A 20,344-nucleotide genomic window follows, 5' to 3' on the forward strand; every position below is an offset into this window, starting at 1 on the left:
TCGTCAGGTTTAGTCAGGCTAGAGACAAATAGTTTACTAAAAATGATATTTTGTGTAAAATAGATATTTATATATATTACTTTTAAGCTAGAATTAAGCTTAAATAAATTAAGAATGTTAAAAGAATATAAATAATGAATCACAACAAAGTATTTACCACGGAAAATAATGAAAATGTGAATTGCATGTGCTACATTCAAAAAATAAGAAAACACGATAAAAAGTTAAACGGATTAATAATCTTATAATAAATGTATTTTATTTAACAAAAAGTTAAGTCAAATTTAGAATTACACGAATGTATACTCTTAATATAACAAATGAAAATGATAACGTAACATGCTTATTCATATTCATATGAAAGTATTTTTCATTTCGTAAAAATAATATAGTACAAAAATATCAAATTCGTTAATTCTAAAAAAAAAATAAATCATTAAATTGCTTCAAAAGTAAATAAAGCAATATTCCCATTTAAGTACGCAGATTCAACGATAATAATCGATACAGCTTTAAAAATTCTCATAAATCGATAAAAACATCTTAGAAGTGGCAATAAAGTCATTTCGATTCGTCCATCCAAGAACCGGGAAAATCGAGACAGTTTTCGTTTCTCAAAACCGAGAAAAAATGGAGGAAGATTGGTAAGTTGGTATGAAAATTAGTTAGGGAACAGTAATCTATGCGTATGTCGATGATGTACCGGCTCTTTATTTTTTTTCTTTTTTTCTTTTGTTTAATTTCTTTTTGAAGAAAACAGGTAGAAGCATAGAAAGGTGGTACGGGGCGCTTGAAGCGCTCGGTACGTCTTTGTGCGCGCGCTACGTCGAGATTGGTGGCAGCACAGACGTTCGCTGACGGGCGAAGGAGTCGGTTCTCGGTGTCGGTGTCCGTATCCTGTCTTGTGCCCGTGTTCGTGTCCCACCGACTTACATTGCGCTCTCGTCGCGGAAGGGCAACAACGCGACTAACGAAGGTACGTGTGCGCGTGTAAAGAGAGAGAGAGAGAGAGAGAGAGAAAGAGAGAGGGAGAGGAGAAGAGAGGAACACTTGTATTGTTTCATTACAATCTGAATTTCCATTTCGTTTATTCCTGTGGTCGTAAAAGTGTCATTGGGTAAAACTTAAGTAAAAAGTAATTTTTTTCAAAGATATTCTCGCGTGCGAACGATCAAGAGATCTGCTCGTCCGCGCCTCGCTCCTGTCTTTTCGTTGTGCTAGTGGTGTGATACTGTAGTTAGTGTGCTGTCTACGGTGGTAGTGGTAGAGCTGCTGCTGCTGGTGTGGTGGCGGTGATGATAGTATAGTGGTGGTAGTAGCAGTGCACGCTGCTGGTGTTCGTTCGTACGTCGCGGCTCTCGTCGATTTGGCGGCTGGGAGGGGGGAGGAGGAGGCTCCCCATCCTCCCCTTCTCTCGCTCACGTTACTACGGTTATCCCGTATATACTTTTGGATGCGAAAAACGCGCATACCTGCACCACCAACGAGTATGGAGATATCTAAGACGCTACAGGAAGAAATACTCACCGTGCAAAACAAGCTGAAGAATGCCATACGCGATCATCAGGTGAGAAAATGCCGATACTAATCTGTGTCAATCGGTTATCATAGACGCGGGTAAAAAAGCTGAAGATGATCGGAACAAAACTTTTCCCTTTTCTTTTTCTCTCTGTGTTTCTATTTCTATTTCCCTTTCCCCCCTTTACCGGTTCGCTTTCCATTTCTTTTTCTATTTGTCTTTATATGTATGTAAGTACGTAACGATCGTTCTTATATCTGGCAATCGTTCATGCTGATCGCCTTTTCGATGATTCGAGACGTGCACGCGATAGAAAGAGAACTTCAAAACAAAGTACAGTCGAACAATTTACTTTTATCGATTTTAAATCTTTGCGCCTCTTTAAAGAAGCGAGCTGGGAAATGCATGAATCTGCTAAAAGTCATAGTATAGCAACACTAGTATAGTTATACTTCTTTTCTTTTTGTTTCGCGCTCACTCACACACCGACGCTCTCTTCATCTTCCTCTCTTTCTCTTGTTCTCTCTCTCTCTCTCTCTCTCTCTTTCTCTTGTTCTCTCTCTTGCCATTTCCTCCTCGCTCGCACTTCCTTTCTGTTCGCGCGTCTTTACCCTTCCTCTTTCTCTTCGCTCCACCTCTTTTCCCCCTTCCTTTCTTTTATAGAGACGCGCAAGATATCCATGTCTATACCGGATTTTGTATATAGATAAAAATTTCGTCGTTGCTTGAGTCGAGTTATGTTTTAATATAAATATATTTGAAAGTGAGAGACAAGAAAATGGAGAAAGAATTCAATCCGCGGTGTTCGGTTGAGTTCAAAATTTCGAATGAAGATTTTAGGATTCTTGGAGCGCGCGCGCAAACGGGCGAGCGTGCGTGCCGTCAAGCGGGGGTTACAAGAAACGCTGTTGCTCTCCTCTCGCATATCACGCCGTTTAAGAGATTCTTCGATCGAAAGTTCCGCATTCGTTTGCTCGTCATAATAGACGAAGCAACGGCATAAGCGTATATCATTGGATCGAGTTTCGTTGGAGAAAACTCGTTCAATATATCGTTCAATGAGAAGGAATATAATATCATATATCGTCCTTGCTATTTCACCGGCAACGACGAACGTTGGTCGGAGACCTTAACCTTCGTTGTTAGGAAGGAACGACGACGAGTCGACTCGATGCGGACGTGCGACTTTGAAGAAGTTTTTGTCTCTTTCTTTTTCTCTCTTCCTCTTTCTCCCACCTCCTTTCTCTTTCTCTTTCGTCTGTTAGAGCGCTTCAATTTCGTTCTTTCAATTCTTATTTCCATGAAACAATCGTATAGCGAAACATTCGAATGCAAATCAATGTCTTAAGCAACGAATTAAAATGGCCTCGAACGATCGACGACTATCTATACATATATGTGACTGTTAGAATTTGTAGGAATGTAAAATAGAGTAAGAGGACTCAATCGAAACGCGTATTCTTGTCCGTTGTCATACACGTTTATATATATACATATATATAGCGCGTCGGGATGAGCCAGGCTTCTCGTGTCTCTATATACTTGAGAAGACAATCGTCTGTTTTTCAGTTGTTTCGTGCTCCCAACGAATAGAATCGCTTGCGTGATTATCTTTATGCAATAATTAAAACTTTTAATACTTTTATTGCCTAATAAAGAGAAAGAAAAGTTTTTGATTTCGATGCGCAGATGTTAATTTTTTTCCGGACATCTTTTTAATATTCCGATCGATTTGTACGAGCAGTGTATGAATATCAATGGATTATTTCGTCATTAATAATAAATATTATTAATGAATTATATTTTTCAAATTTTATAAATGGCCTTCTTTTTTGTTTTTTATTTTTTTTTGTTTTGTTTTTTGTTTGAAAGTATGAGACTTGATTTCTACTCAACGATTTAATAAATGATACAATTCGATTATGAAATTATATAATATTAAGTCCAGAAATTAAGTTAAATTTATTTTCACGTTTAAAATGTAGTTTATCAATATTTCTAAAATGCAAAATACATTCGAAACGTCTTTTTTTTTTTTTGTGAATTAAAGAAAAGCATTTTACGTAAAATGAAATGTTTTTTTATGTTCCTTTCCGGAGTGACTTTGTAAAGTGTAGCCGCTACGAATATTCTCGTTTATTCGATATCGCCGGCATCAATACTATGCCATTATTTTAAAGAGAGAAGGCTATTGAGCATTTTCAAGAAATGGGAAGAACTTAAAATAATCCACCGGAAATCTCATGAAACTATTCTCGTATTTTGGCAATTCGTAATTGGCGCTTTATTTTTTATTAGCCAATCATAGATTTGTATCCCTTAATTCGATTAATGATTGGCTATTGTTACATAAATACGAATCAATCATTATCTGTAATCGATTTTCCGCAATGAAAATCATCAGGAATATTTATGCATTTGCGTAATATTCAATAATCAAGAAATATCGCATTAATATATCGCATATGACTAGTTTCATGCATAAAGAAGGATTTGTGTGTGTATGTTTGTAACTAAGCCATACTGCTGTTTGTAAACACATGAAGTGTACTATAGAACTTTTAGATAATCAGTATTACGAATATAAATAAACTATATCGCCTCTCTAATGGTAACGCTAATTATAGTGTACGACATACAGTTACATTCTCCTATCTACAGTCTTCTATCATAGTGAACTATGAAGTATTACGCTAAATCGTACTCGATGTAGAGAAAAATAGGTTAGACGCGTCTAAATGCGGATGAAGAAACGAAAAGTATTGTCGTAGTCTTTCGGACTTTTTCTTACACATTTACTACCACTAGTAACTCGAGAGTGAAACGCTATAAGGGTGAGAAAGGAGACGTGCCGTTAAATGTACATGCACTTTTTCTATTACGTGCGTCGTAAAAGTTGAGAAAAAAATGGCGAATGATTGTGAAGAACGAAGAAATTATGAGTACTTTTTAAAAAAAGATATTTTCAAGTTATAAAAATTGAAGAATTTCCTTTGATAAACGAATATTAAATTATGCGAAAATAATTAAGTTGAACTTTTTAGAACGAGCCACGTACGTGTTTATAAGCTTTTTAATGTCGTTCATTTGCGAGCAATTGTAAAAAATAGGAATTCTTTAACATAATCTGTTTAATTTTTTATTTAATTGTTTTATATAACTATTGCTAACATAATCTTTTTTTTTCTCTTATAAATTCTAGATATGCGTGGGCAAATTGAAAGATGATCCACACGTAAGTATCTTTTTTCTTTCTAAATATTTTCATTTTGATTCTAAAAATTTGACGAACATTCGTTCGTTACGAATAAAAGGAATGAATGCGTCGTTATATCTGTCATAACAAATTATAGTGACGCAAATATAGGATATTTTTTTTGCAGAACACTATCATTCTCGGACGGATACAGGACATCCATTTGCACATCGTCTCTTTGGATAGATGTCAGGTAAGTTGAATGGATTTCAACAAATTTCTTTTCTTTTCTTGAAAGACGTACGAAAGAAAAAAGGAACTTCGGATGACCGTCGAATGTTGTTGGTTGTTATCGCTTATTACTTGGAACAAGAAAATCATGCAATTAAACACAGCTCGGAAAATAAAACAAAAGAAAGAGATATACAAAGTACTGCTCGTCCTTGACTCCATTTACACATTAGAAAAGTTAACCTTGTTTAATATTACGACTTTCGAAAGATCATTCGAAAGATATTGTTTACTTTTTTAATCATCGAAATATTACATATCAATTATACTATTCAATTCGTTATTCTTATAGTACAAGTTCGAAAGTAATATATGTCTGCCAAAAAGCAAACTTTGATAATTTTATTTTTCAAAAGATATGTAACTTGATTCTTTTACTGAGCACCTTTGTCTTTAATCTCATGACATCTTTTTTAACGTTCCTCTCTTTCTTTCCACGACGATGAACCACGGACGAAACGAGTACTAGTAACGGGGATGGGAATGGTGATGGGGGAGGGGGAGAGAGGCGGGAGCTGAAGCGACGACGGTAGAGAGCAAGTAACTATAAGTAGGGGAGAACGAGCGAGAATACGGGAGAGACCAAGTCGGAGGATGAGAAAAGAGAAAGAGCCTCCCAATCGATAAAATATCTCGCGCAATATCTTTTTACCCTTTTCCTTTTTTTTTTCCTTTCTTCTCCTTTTCTTTTTCTTTTTTTTCTTTTCCTTTTAATTTTTGTCCATTTTTCCTTTTTTCATCCGACTAAAGCGTTTGTATTTTTTTTTTTTTTTTTTTTTTTTTTTTTTTTTTTTCAACTCACTATTTTCGTTTCTATTTTATCAACGGAAGAATACGTTTGAGAAATAGAAAGACTTTTCTAGAAATTAATCGTCACGTTTCTCATTTTGTTACGATCTTTTTTCTTCGGTCTTTCGCGCATCTACGAGATTTAATTAATCCGAACTATCATGTAGATTAATTTCAAGAAAAGAGCATTTTTTATAATCACATCCGAAGATTTCATCGGTCGTGTGATCACTTTGATAAAGAATTATTTCCATTTTATAACAATCTCTATTCTTTTTTTTTCGTTTGTAGAAGCAAGTCCTACAGCGGCTGCGCAAAGAGGTTGAAGCATTTAAAGCGCAAAATGCAAATGGGCCAAAAGTTTCGTTAGCGTCGTTGCTTGGTTTGGATAATAATAATCGTCATATCACAAATAATAATGATAAGAGAAATAACAAAGTGGTGGGAAACACCAACAATCTTGATGTTAAGATATCGAAGGATGATTACGAGGATACAGTGCGCAACAGCGACGTACCATCGCCCTCGCAAGAAAATTCGCCTTCCAAGTGAGTAAGAATTGATGATGCTTTCATTTCTGACCTTTTTCAGAATTTATGAATACATGCATATACTTGGTATTTTCGTAGAGATCGATCGAGCTCGGTGGAGACGATATCCGGCGAGGACGATGTCATAGAGGTCTCCATGGATGAAAATTCAAACGAGACGCAGGAGGAGCTTGATAAGAAAGATTGCAAGAACGAAGTCAACGAAAAGATAACGTTCCTATCCAATTTGAGCCTGATCACTAATGCGAGATATTCCGAATTACAGAACAAGAGGGTAGAAAGAAAACGGCGTAGCACGGCTAATCCTCAATTTGTGTACTCCTGTTTCGAAGCACCGATGGTACATTATTTTTTAATAAAAAATAAATTTTCTTTTTGAAACTGTACGTCACACTTAATAGATTTCGTTAGTCCGTCGCAAGAAGACGGGGCCCCATGTTTAAGAAAAGTGTATCTGAAATTTGTTTGATTCAAAATGATCTTAGAAATATTAATTCAAACTCAAGATGAGCTTAGAAATGTTTTGCGTCACAAAATCTATCACATATAAAATTCATCCAATTCATATAACAAAATTAATATGAAAAATAGTTATTGTATTCTTATATTGTTTATAGAAAAGGAAGAGATGCACGTATTTGCAATCCGGTGGAAGTGCACCACAAACACGACAAACGACAGCTCGCATGAATGGACCATCTCCACCTCCAGTTAGTAAGACAGCCTTACCAAAATCCACATCACCACCATCGAGAACGACGATAGGAAAGTCTCTCATTCCCCTGCAAAAGTCGATGACAAGACCTAACATTCTTAGGAATGCATCGGAAAACAAAGTCTATACCGGAAAGGGCAAGGTTGAAAATGGTTCAAATTCCATACCATTACCGATCGTTGGTACAAAAACGATACAATCAACTGGTAGTAGAACTGTGCATATACCAGGACTACCTTCGAGTTTAACGATAGAGAGGATCGAAAATGATTCGATTGTTTGTATAAGGTGTAGAAATCCAGGTCAGTGTCACATGTCATATAACAAAAGTTGTGCATATATATCATAAATGAGAGAGAAAGAAAATTGTGGTTTTTTTTTTTTATAAACTAGAACTATTAACTTTTTTTCGTTGCCTTCGAGACATTGCACGTTCTGAAACAAATAATCGATACAGGGTGAGGTATGTAAGTAGAGACATCCAAACGTTTTCTTTGGTTATACATTTATAAGAATGTTTTTTCAGTAAAAAATTATGATACGAAAAATGATAGGAAGAAAAAGAATTTCTTTTAAGATCATTCTTTAATGGTGTTCTCTTTTAAATATATCACCCTATATGTTTTATCATGTCCACCGCACTTATGATATTTTAAATATCTCTCAATCTATGTTTAAATTAATTTGCCTTAGTTACGTTAATATATACATTGTTTGTAAATTTAGTTACTTAATTAAGGGCGATTACACGTAGGTACTCTAACGGTATGCGAGAATTGTTCGGCCAACTACCATGTATCCTGTCATTCCGTCTCGCCGGCACCCCCAAGAATTTGTCCCAAATGTGCGTTCGTCGAAGATGACGAGGAAGAGGAGGAGGAGGAGGACGCAGAGATTCAGGAAGCTGAAGAAGATGACGAAGAGGAAGAAGTGAATGGAAGAGAATCCTGCAATAAGGAAGAAGAACTCGGTAAATCGTCCTCGATGCCATTGTTGATGATTTCTTCCTCTCTAATGTCGTGCGTGTGATTGACAAAAAAGTTCTTGTTTTCTGCAGACTAGCTTCTGCGAACGTTCGCGATACGCTTTTCTCGCTTTGCGACATTATCGTCTCCCCTTCTCCTCAAAAAAGAGCTAAACTAAACGGAAGCAAACTAAATGGAAGCATCAATAGCTTTCGACTATTTCCATAATTTTACGATGCAATGATTTTCGAACTAGTAGTTATACGCGAATTTATAAGCGCCGTGTATCTTATTCCTCGGATAGATCAAATGAAATTCGAAAGAAGTAAAGCACAAATCTTTGGAAAAAAAAGAATAATAAGAAACAAAAAAAAAATACAGGAGTTCGAAAGTTAGAGAGTGACATATAAGCATTTGTTGTTCTTAGCGCGAGATGCGTTATACGTCGCTCGAAAGCGGTGCGAGAATTTGTGTAACATGGCTCCACCACTTTTAGATTTAACGTTCGACGAGGTATCGCAGCGTTGCCGCAGACTCTAATGAACATAAGTGCACGCAGAGAATGAATAAGCGCGAGATGGCAGCCTGTCGCAAGAAGCGTCAGCGTGAGTTGAGGATCGGCTCCTTGAATACGGCAAGCAGAATTTGCAATTAAGAAGAACTTTTTGGTCGATCGTCGTCAATAGGGCACCCAAAACAAGTATATTGAACGCGAAATATCTTGCAGAGGAGAAAGAGAGAGAAAGATATGAGCTGCGCGAGCGAAACTCGGATCTAAGATTGCAGGTTTACGAGTTGGAAAAACGCTCGCAACTACTTGGCCAGTCAATTGAGGTTCGTTTAGTGGCCTGCGTAGAACAAAAAAAAAAGAACAATTTAATCGACTTATACTTTCGTTTGGAATGCCCTTAAGTTCGTTCGAACTATTCGGATGTTTATCTCGTTGTTGGCTCTTTTATTATTTTTATTTCCTCGTTAACAACAAAAAGCCCGCTACGTATTCATATTTATTTTTCTTAGTTCCCCTTTCGTTCGCATTTTAGTACAATTTATTTCGTACAGTTGGACACTCACATCTTTATGTTATAGCATGTTGATATACGTGAATTTTATATATCCATCGACATTTTTATCTATTCAATTTTAAACAAGATAGGTCTTAATTAGTCTTTATTAATCGATCAGATAGTTTAGTCTTGTTGATTGATTCAACGTTTACTGAGTCAACGTTACCATCTCGTAGTTGTTTATTTTGTCATCTTCGCCAGATTATTTTCATGATTTTATCAAATCCATAAGCTTTCATAGAGAATGTCAGTTGTTCGCTTACTTAGATACATGTTCATTTGAATAAATAAAGAAAGAACTTTATGTAAATCGTTAATATGCGTGTAAGCATTAAATAGAGAGCATTGCATTATTATGGAAATTTATGTAAATGATATTACCGTTCAAATTTCGTGAATTAATAGTGAGTTTGTAGACACGTAAACACTCGACAATTATTGTTCAGATAATTATTATGTTTTCGTCACGAAGTGAGTATTAATCTTGTTTTGATCATTAATCGAGCTATGCACCAAAAGCATGCGTGTCATTTGTATAAAAGTTTTTTTTATAGAAAAGTAGGTTTTCTTATTTTTCTATTATATTTTATAAGCAAACAAAAAAAAATTTTATCGATTTGCAATCTTTTAATGGTAATTTCTTCTTTCTTTATCCTTCAGCTACAACATCGTACGCGTCAGGAGCTATTAGGAAAGCAGGAGAGGACACAGAAATCCATAAAGCGTCTTGTGGACTTTATAAAGCTGATGCAACTACGAAAAGGCACGTGCTCGCCTCCGCGCTCGGAATCGGACAGCTTCCATCCTCGACCTTCCTCATCCCAATCTCCCCGAGTAACGTCACCTCCCCCAACCACGAGTACTCGACAATTAGTGCAATCGCAACAAGAACTGACGTCGAGCAATCAGAGAACAATAATGGCAACGGTAACAGTAGTGGCCGATCCTATTCTTCGATCGTCCTCAACCATTTGCCACAGTCAAACATCAGCTACATGCAGTCGGAGCCCCAGTTGCCATATACCTACCAATTACCAATCAGTAGCGTTCAACCAGAAAAGCATCAATCATACCTCATCGTTAAAAAGATCTCAGAACCAATTGGAAGGTCCGCTCAGCTTGCCATCGGAACTCAATCAGAAGGGCAGAGTCTTTCAACGTTCTTCGACTCCCAATTGCCAACCACGTCCCGGTACGAATCACGCGTTCACTCTGAGGTCACCCTCGCCCAATCATCCGTCTACCTTGAAAAGCATTTCTCCGAATCGGTCGGCCGAGGTCGTAGTAAAAAGACAAACCGGGCAGTACCAGCCCTCAACCGTATCGTCGATTCCGAAGAATTCTCCGTTACTACCAGCGACCGTCCGATGGAACGATCAACCTACAATGGCAAGAAGCCCAGAACTAGACAATCAAGGATCAAGCTCGGTATCGATCATCTACGAACAACAACAAGAGACACGGAGTTTCTCTTACCCGCTTACGACGGTAGCACAATCTCAACAGAACAGTTCCCAATGTCAAACAGTGCCAACACAAAAGAGACGTTTCTCGGTGGTCGGTCAAAGAATAGAACACGATCAAGTGGCTTACTCCACTCTCTCTTCTCAGGCTACGACTCCTCCTGTGTCGTCGCCGACGATACCACCCTCGTCCTCTCACGAACCACCTGTAATACAAACGACAAAGACCGTACAGACTTGTACCAACAATCGTATCGCAAAACTGATCGTTTCGAATCAGTCGAACACCCAAACGAACACCAGCGCGGGACCATCGCAAAGTTCTTCGAACACGTGAAATTGGAAGAAGCGCATATATCAGCGCCACCTAGAGCAAAGCTAGCGTGCAAGAGCACGAACATTGAGATCGAGGAGGTTAATCGATCTCAACAGGATGAAGACGAAGAGGATTCTCATCGAAGTTCCGACAATGAATTTCTCGATGAAGAAACTACACAAAATTTTAACGAACGAGTTGAACGAGTGGGACCAAGCGGCGAAGACAATTCCCGAATTAAGACTCCTGAATACGTTGGACTTGTGGATGCAGAACCATGTTCAGGAATAACAACAAAAGGTAACGTTGATGGGAATATTTCATCTATAGAAGCAATATTGGAAGTAAATGATAAGATTTCATCTTCGAAGAAAGACCTGCCCGAGACATCGTCTTCGCAGTCCCAGACCGCACAAGTGAATCAAATTAAATCTGATGACGAGGTATCAGTTCCTGATGATAAGGCTGACGTCGAGAGACAAGACTTACATGGTGGCCGATCGTCGTCCAGCACACCTCACAGTGACGTTCCAAATAAACCACCGATCATTGAGGAAAAACGATCTTCTAAAGAAAAACTCGATGAAGATCTAGGCATTAGCTCCGTTTCTCTAGAAAATATGCGCGTTTTGGAACAATTTGAGTCTGCTATGCTGGAGGCCGATTGTAGTAAGACCGCCACTTGTTAGAAATTAATTAGGGTAAACAATCCTGATTCTGTTGGCGCGCGTTAATCATATTCATAGCAGCCTTTTGTTTTCCTTTTTTTTCATTATCTTTTATTAGTTATTTTCATTCTTTAACGAATCAAACTCTTGAAATGAAAAATATACTACGTTGAGAATTATATTCATGTTTTAATTTCATCCTGAAATCGGCGTAAATGAGTTTGATAGTAGCAGTATTTTTATATTGATTTTGTTGTATATTTTAGAGATAGTATTGTTGACAAATCGATGATAATAGTTATGAGGAGAAAGTGAAACAATCGGAACTAAAAAACAGGAAATAGAAGCGGAAAAGAAAATTGTGTATCTTCTCGTTGTTTTTTTTTGTTTTTTTTTGTTTTTTTTGTTTTTTTGTTTTTTTTTTTGTTTTTTTTTTTTTTTTTTTTTTTTTTTTTTTTTTTTGTTTTTTTTAATGAAAATTCATCTAAATTTCATATACGTTGAACGCCATTATTACTGTCTATTGTTACAGGAGCATATTTTTCGATGATATTGATAAATTATCATTCTTATTATTATTCATTTCGATACACTACGATCGGTCTAATGCGATAAATTTTCTCTTGTTATTTTGTGCGGTACGTTCCTAATCAAGATTTCACGTGTAGTTCCCGTAAGATCTACTAAAAATATAAAGAATTCGCATATCGTGCAGTGAATAAAATATACGCTGTTATATTTAGTCTGGAATATTAACAAGAACGGAAATGAGAGAAGCCTAATTTAAGGCAAATCTAGCCATATTACCATACTGCCTTATTAGTTCTTCGAATAAGGTATTTTTTATTAATAGTTACCGCATACGAACCCAAGAGAAACGCACGACATATTGCGCTCATTTTTGCGGGTTTATGGATATAATCAAAACTTGCTATTATTGCTGCAAAAGTAGATATTAAGAATGTGAATATGAACGAACGAGTAAGAAGTTGTAGCAAAAATATATTCTTATGCCTAGTTAGTTATGATTAAATACGTATCGACTGTTTTTTCATTTATATTATTATTAATACGAATGCTTTTTGATATTTTCCGTTACGAAAAGTTTTTCTACTATTATTAACCGTAAAAGATTTATCTTGAAATTGTGAGCTAAATGCATTCGTTCTATCGTGTTAACAGGGTATGTTGATCTGTTAATATGAGTTGTATTTTTGTAACGTCGATCGTTTTTAAATGTGCATATTGTTTCAGTTAAATAATAATGATTGCAAACATGATTTTATAAGAGTAATCATAATTACGTATTTGGTAGACTCTTTGAATCTATGCTAGCGTTTTTCTTTCTGTTTTATTATCTTGTTGATTGAGTTGATTGCACACGATACGACTATCTATTGTATACAATTACGCAAAAAATTGTTATGTGATGTAGATGACGAGATTCAAAATGAAATTCGTATTTTTATGAATAAATCGATTTAAACTCGACAGAATCTAATATAATACCCAGATATTCATTTACACAACATATTTATAATCCTTGTATAGCATTCCTGGACATTTTATATGTCAACTTAAAACGATTCACCATTATAAATTTCTATAATTTAACTTTTTCCCGTCGTAATAGTTATAAACATTGATATCCTGTTAGTCGGAATTATTTTTGCTTGCGCAATGAGTGACGTATGGTCAATCAATAACTACAAGCGACGGAAATTCTACACAGATTTATTATTTGAGATTTTCTCTCTCTTTCTCTCTCTCTCTAATCTTTTGTTTACATTACATATGCACAGCACATGCAATATAAACAAAAATTTATATGCAGTACAATACATAAGCAACATAATAGAGTTCATTTCTTAAACAATTATACAAAAATCATGACGGAAATATCCTTGCATACGACGTAACGATAAAAAAGTGACTTATTCTGAATATCCCGGACTTTGACGGGAAAGAGTTAATATTTTCATCCAAAGAAAAAATAGAAATATATTTACAATTTGCATTATACAGATTTACGAGGGACATAAATAGAATTATTCGAATCTTTTAAAAATATACATAAAAATTTTATATATTATTCACAAATATATATAAATATAATGTACTCATGAGTTATGTATTATATATACAAATAGTTAAATACATGTAAGTATATTGTTCAGCTTTAAATATTAATTTCAAAACTGAAAATTGGACGGTGTATGAACTGACATTGGGCAATCTTTGTCAAAATTACACACATCAGTTCATTAACTTTGAACTTTAATTTAAAAATCTCCCATTGCTGCTATGATATTATATAATGCTGTTCTAGCATCACTTTCTTGAAATACGCTAAGAACTTCTGTTGCTTTCTGTGAGTGTTTTTTCTGTAACTGTTTTGTTAATTCAATGCCAGGCCCTTGACTTACAATGTTGTATACCTATATATAATAGCACTCTCATAGATTAATAAATTGTTAAAATAAACAGTGTTTTTATAATACAAGATCATAATTATAGGATTAGTAATTAATGATATTCACCTTTGCATAATCTACATTATCTATAGATTCTAAACCCTTATCTATTTCTGTTAAAATAGATGGATCATGTTCTATATGAAACATAATGGGTGCAGAACATAAATTGAAAGATACAGGTGGCTCTTTATTAATAAAAACCCCTAGATCCAAATTTGCCTAAAAACAATTGATCAATCTTATTATTCATGATTAAGTAGTATTATAAATTCTAATTAATTATACAACTAAGTATACATTATACAGTATAGTTCCAACTTAAGAACTTACTTGCCAAGCTAATGCTAAATGTTTTCCGAATTCATAGCCCTGCTCTTGTATATCATCACTATGGCCAGCTAATTTTAAAGTACCTTTACAAGATTTTCCAAGTAAAGTACCAGCACTTAATACATTTCTTAATGTCCATTCTTTTACAGCATAATCTTTACGATTTGGTGGAGGTTCACATGGTAATGGATTATTCTGATTATCTCGTCGTCCAATGAATTCTCCTTCAGTCAAATCTTTTATAATAGTTGACATTAATTCAATAAGCTAAAATAGAATATGTGTTTTAATGAAATTAATAAAAGTAGAACATATTTATACTTACCTCTTGATTCCTAAGATTTGCCAATTCAGTACAACTGTTACTGAGTAAGTAATCACCACTTAATAAAGCAATTTTATTACCAAATGTCATGTCATGTAACTCTGATGTTTCTGGATATATTCCAGGAGGTATATTTACAAGAGCTTTATGTATAAGATGACTTGTATGTATCATTTCAGTAATTTCTGCTAATGCCCGTTGACTATAATCAATTATAAAGTGACATTATTTGTATATTAAAATATTGTTTTATTATTATTCCAAGGATAAGTAAAATATTGTACCTGTGTAAAACACCAGCAGCTTTATCTTCTTCCATATTATCGACATTTAAATGACCAGCAGCTTTAGATATTAATAATATAATTAAACCCCAAGCTTGCATACTATCACGGCCATTATATATCAAATTTCTATATACAAAGAAGAAAGACATTCATATTTTTTAAAAACAATATATCACAAATTTGAAATACTAACTTTGCTGTTTTTAACAAAGGATGATTAGATCCAACTAATTTTCTTAAGTGTAAAGCCACATTGGCAATTTCATCACTGAGCAACCATCGTAAACTTAAAAAAGATGTTGGATATCCCACAATTTTCTCAGCTTCAGAAACAGCTTTATTCCAATCTGGTTTTTGACTTACTACTGGTTTTGCAGCAAACATGCAAGGTTCATATAAATAAATATTTTTTTCTTTAGAAGAACAAACATTCCTCTGTATCATGAACACATTATTACACTTATTATGATATAAATCTTTAATAATATAATCGTTTCTGAGCAGATTTAAAACAAACTTGTACTTGGACATCTTCGCTAATACTAGTTTATTAAGAACGAACTTTCTCTTCTGCTTCGCGTATGTCACGTAAGCAACAAGTATGCGTACAAAAGCATGCTTAATGCAAATCAACTTTCACCTATTACCCTTGATTTCTACAAGGCAACTATAAAAGATAAATTCGTATAAAATAAAAGTTATAACTTATTTGTTGGCAGATGACGCTGATGTCGTGATATCAAACGACATTTTAATGGTTAACTTCGTATATATAACATACTAAGATTAAAATAAAAAATTAATAAATTAATAAACAAACACGACTTACATAATTTTTATAAAACTGCAATGTTTTATGGCATATATTCTGCTTTTTACATAAGCAAATGCGATTAAAGCTCAAGATGAAAAAAAAAATTCAAATTATTTTACTTATGTAAAGAATAGAAATTCAAAAAATATCACTATGCGATAAATGTTATGTTTATATATAAGTATTTTTAGTGTTATTGAAAAATATGTTAAATAATTAAACTTGAACAAACATCCAAAGATAGATTCATCCAAAGGATCGAATTGAAGAATACTGCGTTAAAAACAAATAAAATAGATGGAATATATGCAATCTGTATATTTTTTTTTTCAATTGTTCCCCGTATATCAAATAATTTAAAAAATATTTTAATATTTTAATAAAAACATGAACATTACAATATTATGTATATCTACTTTTCATAAGATATTAAATCTACTGGATAATTAATGTCTTCTATTAAGACTGTTCATTACTTCTGGTTTTATAATGGTGTAAACTAACAAGGAGTATAGACGTAATTCTTGTTCAATTTTGATGAACAAAATTTCAGTTTAAAGATTAAAATTTAAGCAAGAATATAGCTTTTTCGAATTCTTAAAAAAACTTTATTTTTTCTAAAAAAGAAAACGTCAAAAAATGATATTCTTTCGAGAATAGTTTATACATAAAAATAAAGCTTTCTTAAAAATTCGAAAAGTCCTGAATCATACCTGAAATCTTCTTCTTTAAAATGAGACCTTGTTCATCAAAAATTACGTCTGGACTTTATATTGATGTAAACACTGCTTCCGACATTTTTTATGGAAAAGAAAGTTTCGTATAATGGCCCCCTTCCAATTTTGCGGTAAAAGAGAAGTAGCTTGTATTACCACTATTTATTTTCATTATAGTATGTGTTTCATTTCCGTGAAATAGATTATTGCTTCTTCATTTATGTGAATAAACCGAAGCTCAGATTTTCTGATTCATTGCAAATGCAATAAAATGCATTTTGCAATGTTCACACGAATAAATCACGGTAACTCATTAGACATTTTAATGAGTTTCAGCGGATGATTCTATGGAAAAAATAAAGAAACACATATTTAGCCATTTATACTAATGGATCTTAGTTTCCGAGATATTGTTAAAATTTAGAAAAATTCCATTTATATTCTAAAAACGTAAAATTGATATAAGAAACGTTTAGAAAAATGACAACCACCTAGATTTGTCGGTTTTTATTGATTCTAATAGTTAACACGTAACTTTTTTGTTGCATTCCGGTGGGATAATCAAAAATCATTCAATCTATATAGCCAAATTCCAATAAGTTATAATTTTCATAATTTTCTAATTATTTAAGCAATCTTTAATGTACACGTAGTACAATAAATTAATATTTAAACAATAGTGCATTCGTTGAAACTTTAAAAAGAAAGTAATATGCGAGAAAGTTAAAATAATTTTAATATTAAATTCCAATACTTAAAAATTTTCATTTTGGACCTTGTGCTATATAAACATATATATAATATGAAACGTTAAACGAATCATTTCCATGACCATTAATGTCTAATATTGTACATACAAAGAGAAAATATGTATATCATATAAAAATATATACTAGTTTTTAAAATATAAAGAAAATAATTTTGTTATTGTTTATTGAAAATTTCAATATAATTAATAATTATTGTTATACCGGACATGTGACAAAAATATCTATCTATACAAAAGTCAAAAACTGGACGCTTAAATCGAATATCATTGTACAATGAAGAGATATATAACTTAAACTAATAGACGTTCTATCTGTTGTTGTATAGCTTGTATTTGTGGCTTCAACTGTGATCCTTCATTAACTGTAACAGAACAGGCTACAACTGGCCTAGATACTCCACAAGCACGACCTAAAGCTTGTTTACTACGGACGAAAACATAAGGTACATTTTTATCTTCGCATAACAACGGTAAATGCAAGAGAATTTCTAATGGTGTAGCATCCGCAGCCATTACGATAAATTCTGAAAGGCCACGATTTAAAGTTTTCGCTGCTTCATTCGCACCCTTCCGTAATTGCTGATAATCTACAGCTTGTTTTACGAGATTTAAAATTTTTGCGGTTAGAGTTGCATCCGCTAACGGATATGCTTTTGGATTAACTTCTTCCTATAAAAACCAATATAAACATAAAATTATTACTCAAATTTACATAATGAAGCATAATGTTTTACAAATAAATCTATCTCGAACAATAATAATAATAATAATAATACGTTTAAATGTAAATATGAATGAGCCCACGTGAGAATTAACCTCAAAATATATAACCTCTGTAAAGCCTTTCAAACATGCATATATATATATATACATATATTATAAAAATCTTACCATTTTTATTTCTATAACAATAATTAAAATTAAATATATAAGATATATATGATATATCAATAATCTACCCTCTCGGCGATTAATAATCTAAATCGCTTCACTGAGGAACTCCAAACATTCAACGAACTTAATTTATACTGTAATGTAGGATTCAAACAATTCTAGATAGCGTAATAACAACAAACTAAATCTGTTCTCACATACAACATTTAAGCCGGATGTTTAAATGATAAATCGAACACGGAAAAAATAAACCACATGTGCTCTTTGTATCTAGTCTTTGCTTAGAGGGCACTCTTGTCGCATAATTTTAAACATCGTTTTTCATAGGTACTTATGTAATACTAGTGATTTGCTAAAAGTTTCTAGATCACGAAAATATCTTGCTGCAACTCAACTATCGCTCAACGTTACTAGACCAAGGGAAAGAAGAGGAAAAGTAGTAGTAGTAATAGGATTAGGTTACGTTAGAAACTTGACACATATTATAAGCATATCAAATGTCATGTGACGTAAAAAGCATTGATATAAAGTATTAGGGAGGGAAACAAGATGTCAAGTATTCACTCGTGTGGATACAAAGTATAAAACTCTACCACAAGGCACTGTAACGTCATGCGATGAAAATTATATAGATTCTTAAATCTTGATTATAAAGATCATTTTCTCTCCTTAGTATCTACAGTATGTTTATTATTATCAATTAATTATGCAAATATAAAATATAAAATTTCAATACTTAAAAATTTTAATCTCGGAGTAGTCGATCTTGTATAATACAGACATATTCTTTATTTAACTTTGACGATTATAGAGTTAGTTTTATTTTGTATTCCGACGCGTAAGCAACGAAACTTCCTCTTTCTAATCGTGAAATATTATAAATTAATAATTTCAATAATTTTTCAATCATTTCTAGAGTCTCGAATGTACATGGAGTACAATAAAGTAATATTTAAACAACAGCATATTCCGTTTACAACGGCGCAAGTCGTTTAAACATTAAAAAGATGGAAACGTGTGAGCAACTTAAAATAATTTTAATATAAAATTTCAATACTTAAAAATTTTAATCTCATATATTATGCATTTTCTTATTACAATAGTAATACTAGTAATTTTATTTGTATTTTTCTATCTCAGAACTTCATTACAATCGCGCGCGTAACAATGAAGTAATGGAATCGCTATAATAAAAATATTGCAAAGTAATAGTAATATTCGTTCGCCTTTCGCAATTTAAACAACAAATGCTTTTGAATCGACTGCGTGCAATGCAGTCGTTAGAGTCAGTGTTTGTTCACAAAGTATTTTGCTTTTTTAACAGTCGCAAAGACTATATTTATAAAAGATAGTAGAGTTTCGCAAATTAACTTCAGTGATCGTATCATTGACGAAAGAATAGTAATTATTTTCTATGTAAAGATCTCAAGTTCCTTTTTGGATTGCGTTAGAGAAGTCAAATTTTAAAATGAAGGAGGATTTTAATTCTACGCCATTTGTTATGGAATGCTCTATAGTATAGTGGTTAAGGTACGAAGTAAAGAAGATGTTATATGCCGAATTATTAATATTATTTGTCACTTAAAATGTTCTTATAGTGATAAATGTAGGAGTGTAGATTTAAGAAACTGAGACGTCGTAATATTCCGTCTTTGATCCACATTGCCACGTGTATACGAATAGGATTATTTTATACTTTATGGATTATTATTATTAAAGTCGAGTAAGAAATTTTTCGTTTCCAAAAAATTCAATTAAAATCATAATTTTATTTTTATTAAATCAAGTTTTATATTAAAGTAATAGCTACGAAACGTATAAGATTTGGCAATAAAGATCACTGAAACTGCATTGAATAAAAGTGCATATGGAACTTAAACAAGCATAGCAAAATGTGTGTCAAGTTTTTCCTTTGTCGAGCGTTACGGGAAAAGAATATTTCTTTAGATTAGGATCGAAAATTTTTTAGTTTCTTTTTCTCTTTTAAACTTAAATTAAATTAAATTCAGAATTTTATTTTTCATAAGTAATCTATATACACACACACACATACATTTTCTTTTCTTATTTCTTTTTTTTCTATAAAATCAAATTATATTAATCATTAAATTAAGGCTTTTTAAAATCACGGAAGGAATAAAAAATGGCAATTGCGAAGAACACCGGAACTGCATTAAATAAAGGTACACATG

The 20,344-nt window shown here is 33.2% G+C and overlaps 3 protein-coding genes across 8 annotated transcripts; 1 reads left to right on the top strand and 2 right to left on the bottom strand.

Moving 5' to 3' along the window:
• The first annotated feature begins 838 nt into the window (after positions 1 to 838).
• LOC124948370 lies at positions 839 to 13,031 on the top strand. 5 transcript variants are annotated; one of them, XM_047491885.1, is made up of 9 exons: positions 839 to 1,567; positions 4,722 to 4,754; positions 4,903 to 4,968; positions 6,087 to 6,343; positions 6,425 to 6,686; positions 6,964 to 7,363; positions 7,816 to 8,031; positions 8,754 to 8,860; positions 9,754 to 11,036. In XM_047491885.1, the coding sequence occupies exons 1-9, from the start codon at positions 1,454 to 1,456 to the stop codon at positions 10,891 to 10,893; spliced, it is 2,595 nt and encodes an 864-aa protein (XP_047347841.1). In that variant the 5' UTR covers positions 839 to 1,453; the 3' UTR covers positions 10,894 to 11,036. The 5 variants fall into 5 exon arrangements, with proteins under 5 accessions (XP_047347841.1, XP_047347838.1, XP_047347840.1 ...); XM_047491882.1 differs by lacking the exon at positions 8,754 to 8,860 and adding an exon at positions 11,248 to 13,031 and having other exon boundaries at positions 840 to 1,567; positions 9,754 to 11,172; XM_047491884.1 differs by lacking the exon at positions 8,754 to 8,860 and adding an exon at positions 11,244 to 11,437 and having other exon boundaries at positions 840 to 1,567; positions 9,754 to 11,172.
• A 490-nt stretch (positions 13,032 to 13,521) lies between these two features.
• Positions 13,522 to 17,251, bottom strand: LOC124948371 (all trans-polyprenyl-diphosphate synthase PDSS2). 2 transcript variants are annotated; one of them, XM_047491888.1, is made up of 7 exons: positions 16,487 to 17,251; positions 15,153 to 15,321; positions 14,957 to 15,085; positions 14,673 to 14,874; positions 14,348 to 14,614; positions 14,081 to 14,236; positions 13,522 to 13,978 (listed from the first exon to the last, which is right to left on the bottom strand). In XM_047491888.1, the coding sequence occupies exons 3-7, from the start codon at positions 15,055 to 15,057 to the stop codon at positions 13,823 to 13,825; spliced, it is 882 nt and encodes a 293-aa protein (XP_047347844.1). In that variant the 5' UTR covers positions 15,058 to 15,085; positions 15,153 to 15,321; positions 16,487 to 17,251; the 3' UTR covers positions 13,522 to 13,822. The 2 variants fall into 2 exon arrangements, with proteins under 2 accessions (XP_047347844.1, XP_047347843.1); XM_047491887.1 differs by lacking the exon at positions 16,487 to 17,251 and having other exon boundaries at positions 15,153 to 16,455.
• Positions 17,252 to 17,405: 154 nt separating this feature from the next.
• LOC124948372 (NHP2-like protein 1) lies at positions 17,406 to 18,439 on the bottom strand. The gene is made up of 2 exons (XM_047491889.1): positions 18,150 to 18,439; positions 17,406 to 17,927 (listed from the first exon to the last, which is right to left on the bottom strand). Exons 1-2 carry the CDS (start codon positions 18,150 to 18,152, stop codon positions 17,550 to 17,552), a joined length of 381 nt encoding a protein of 126 aa, XP_047347845.1. The 5' UTR covers positions 18,153 to 18,439; the 3' UTR covers positions 17,406 to 17,549.
• Between the last annotated feature and the right edge of the window lie 1,905 nt (positions 18,440 to 20,344).

The sequence above is a fragment of the Vespa velutina genome, chromosome 4, assembly GCF_912470025.1.
Source record: "Vespa velutina chromosome 4, iVesVel2.1, whole genome shotgun sequence".
NCBI classification, from domain to species: domain Eukaryota; kingdom Metazoa; phylum Arthropoda; class Insecta; order Hymenoptera; family Vespidae; genus Vespa; species Vespa velutina.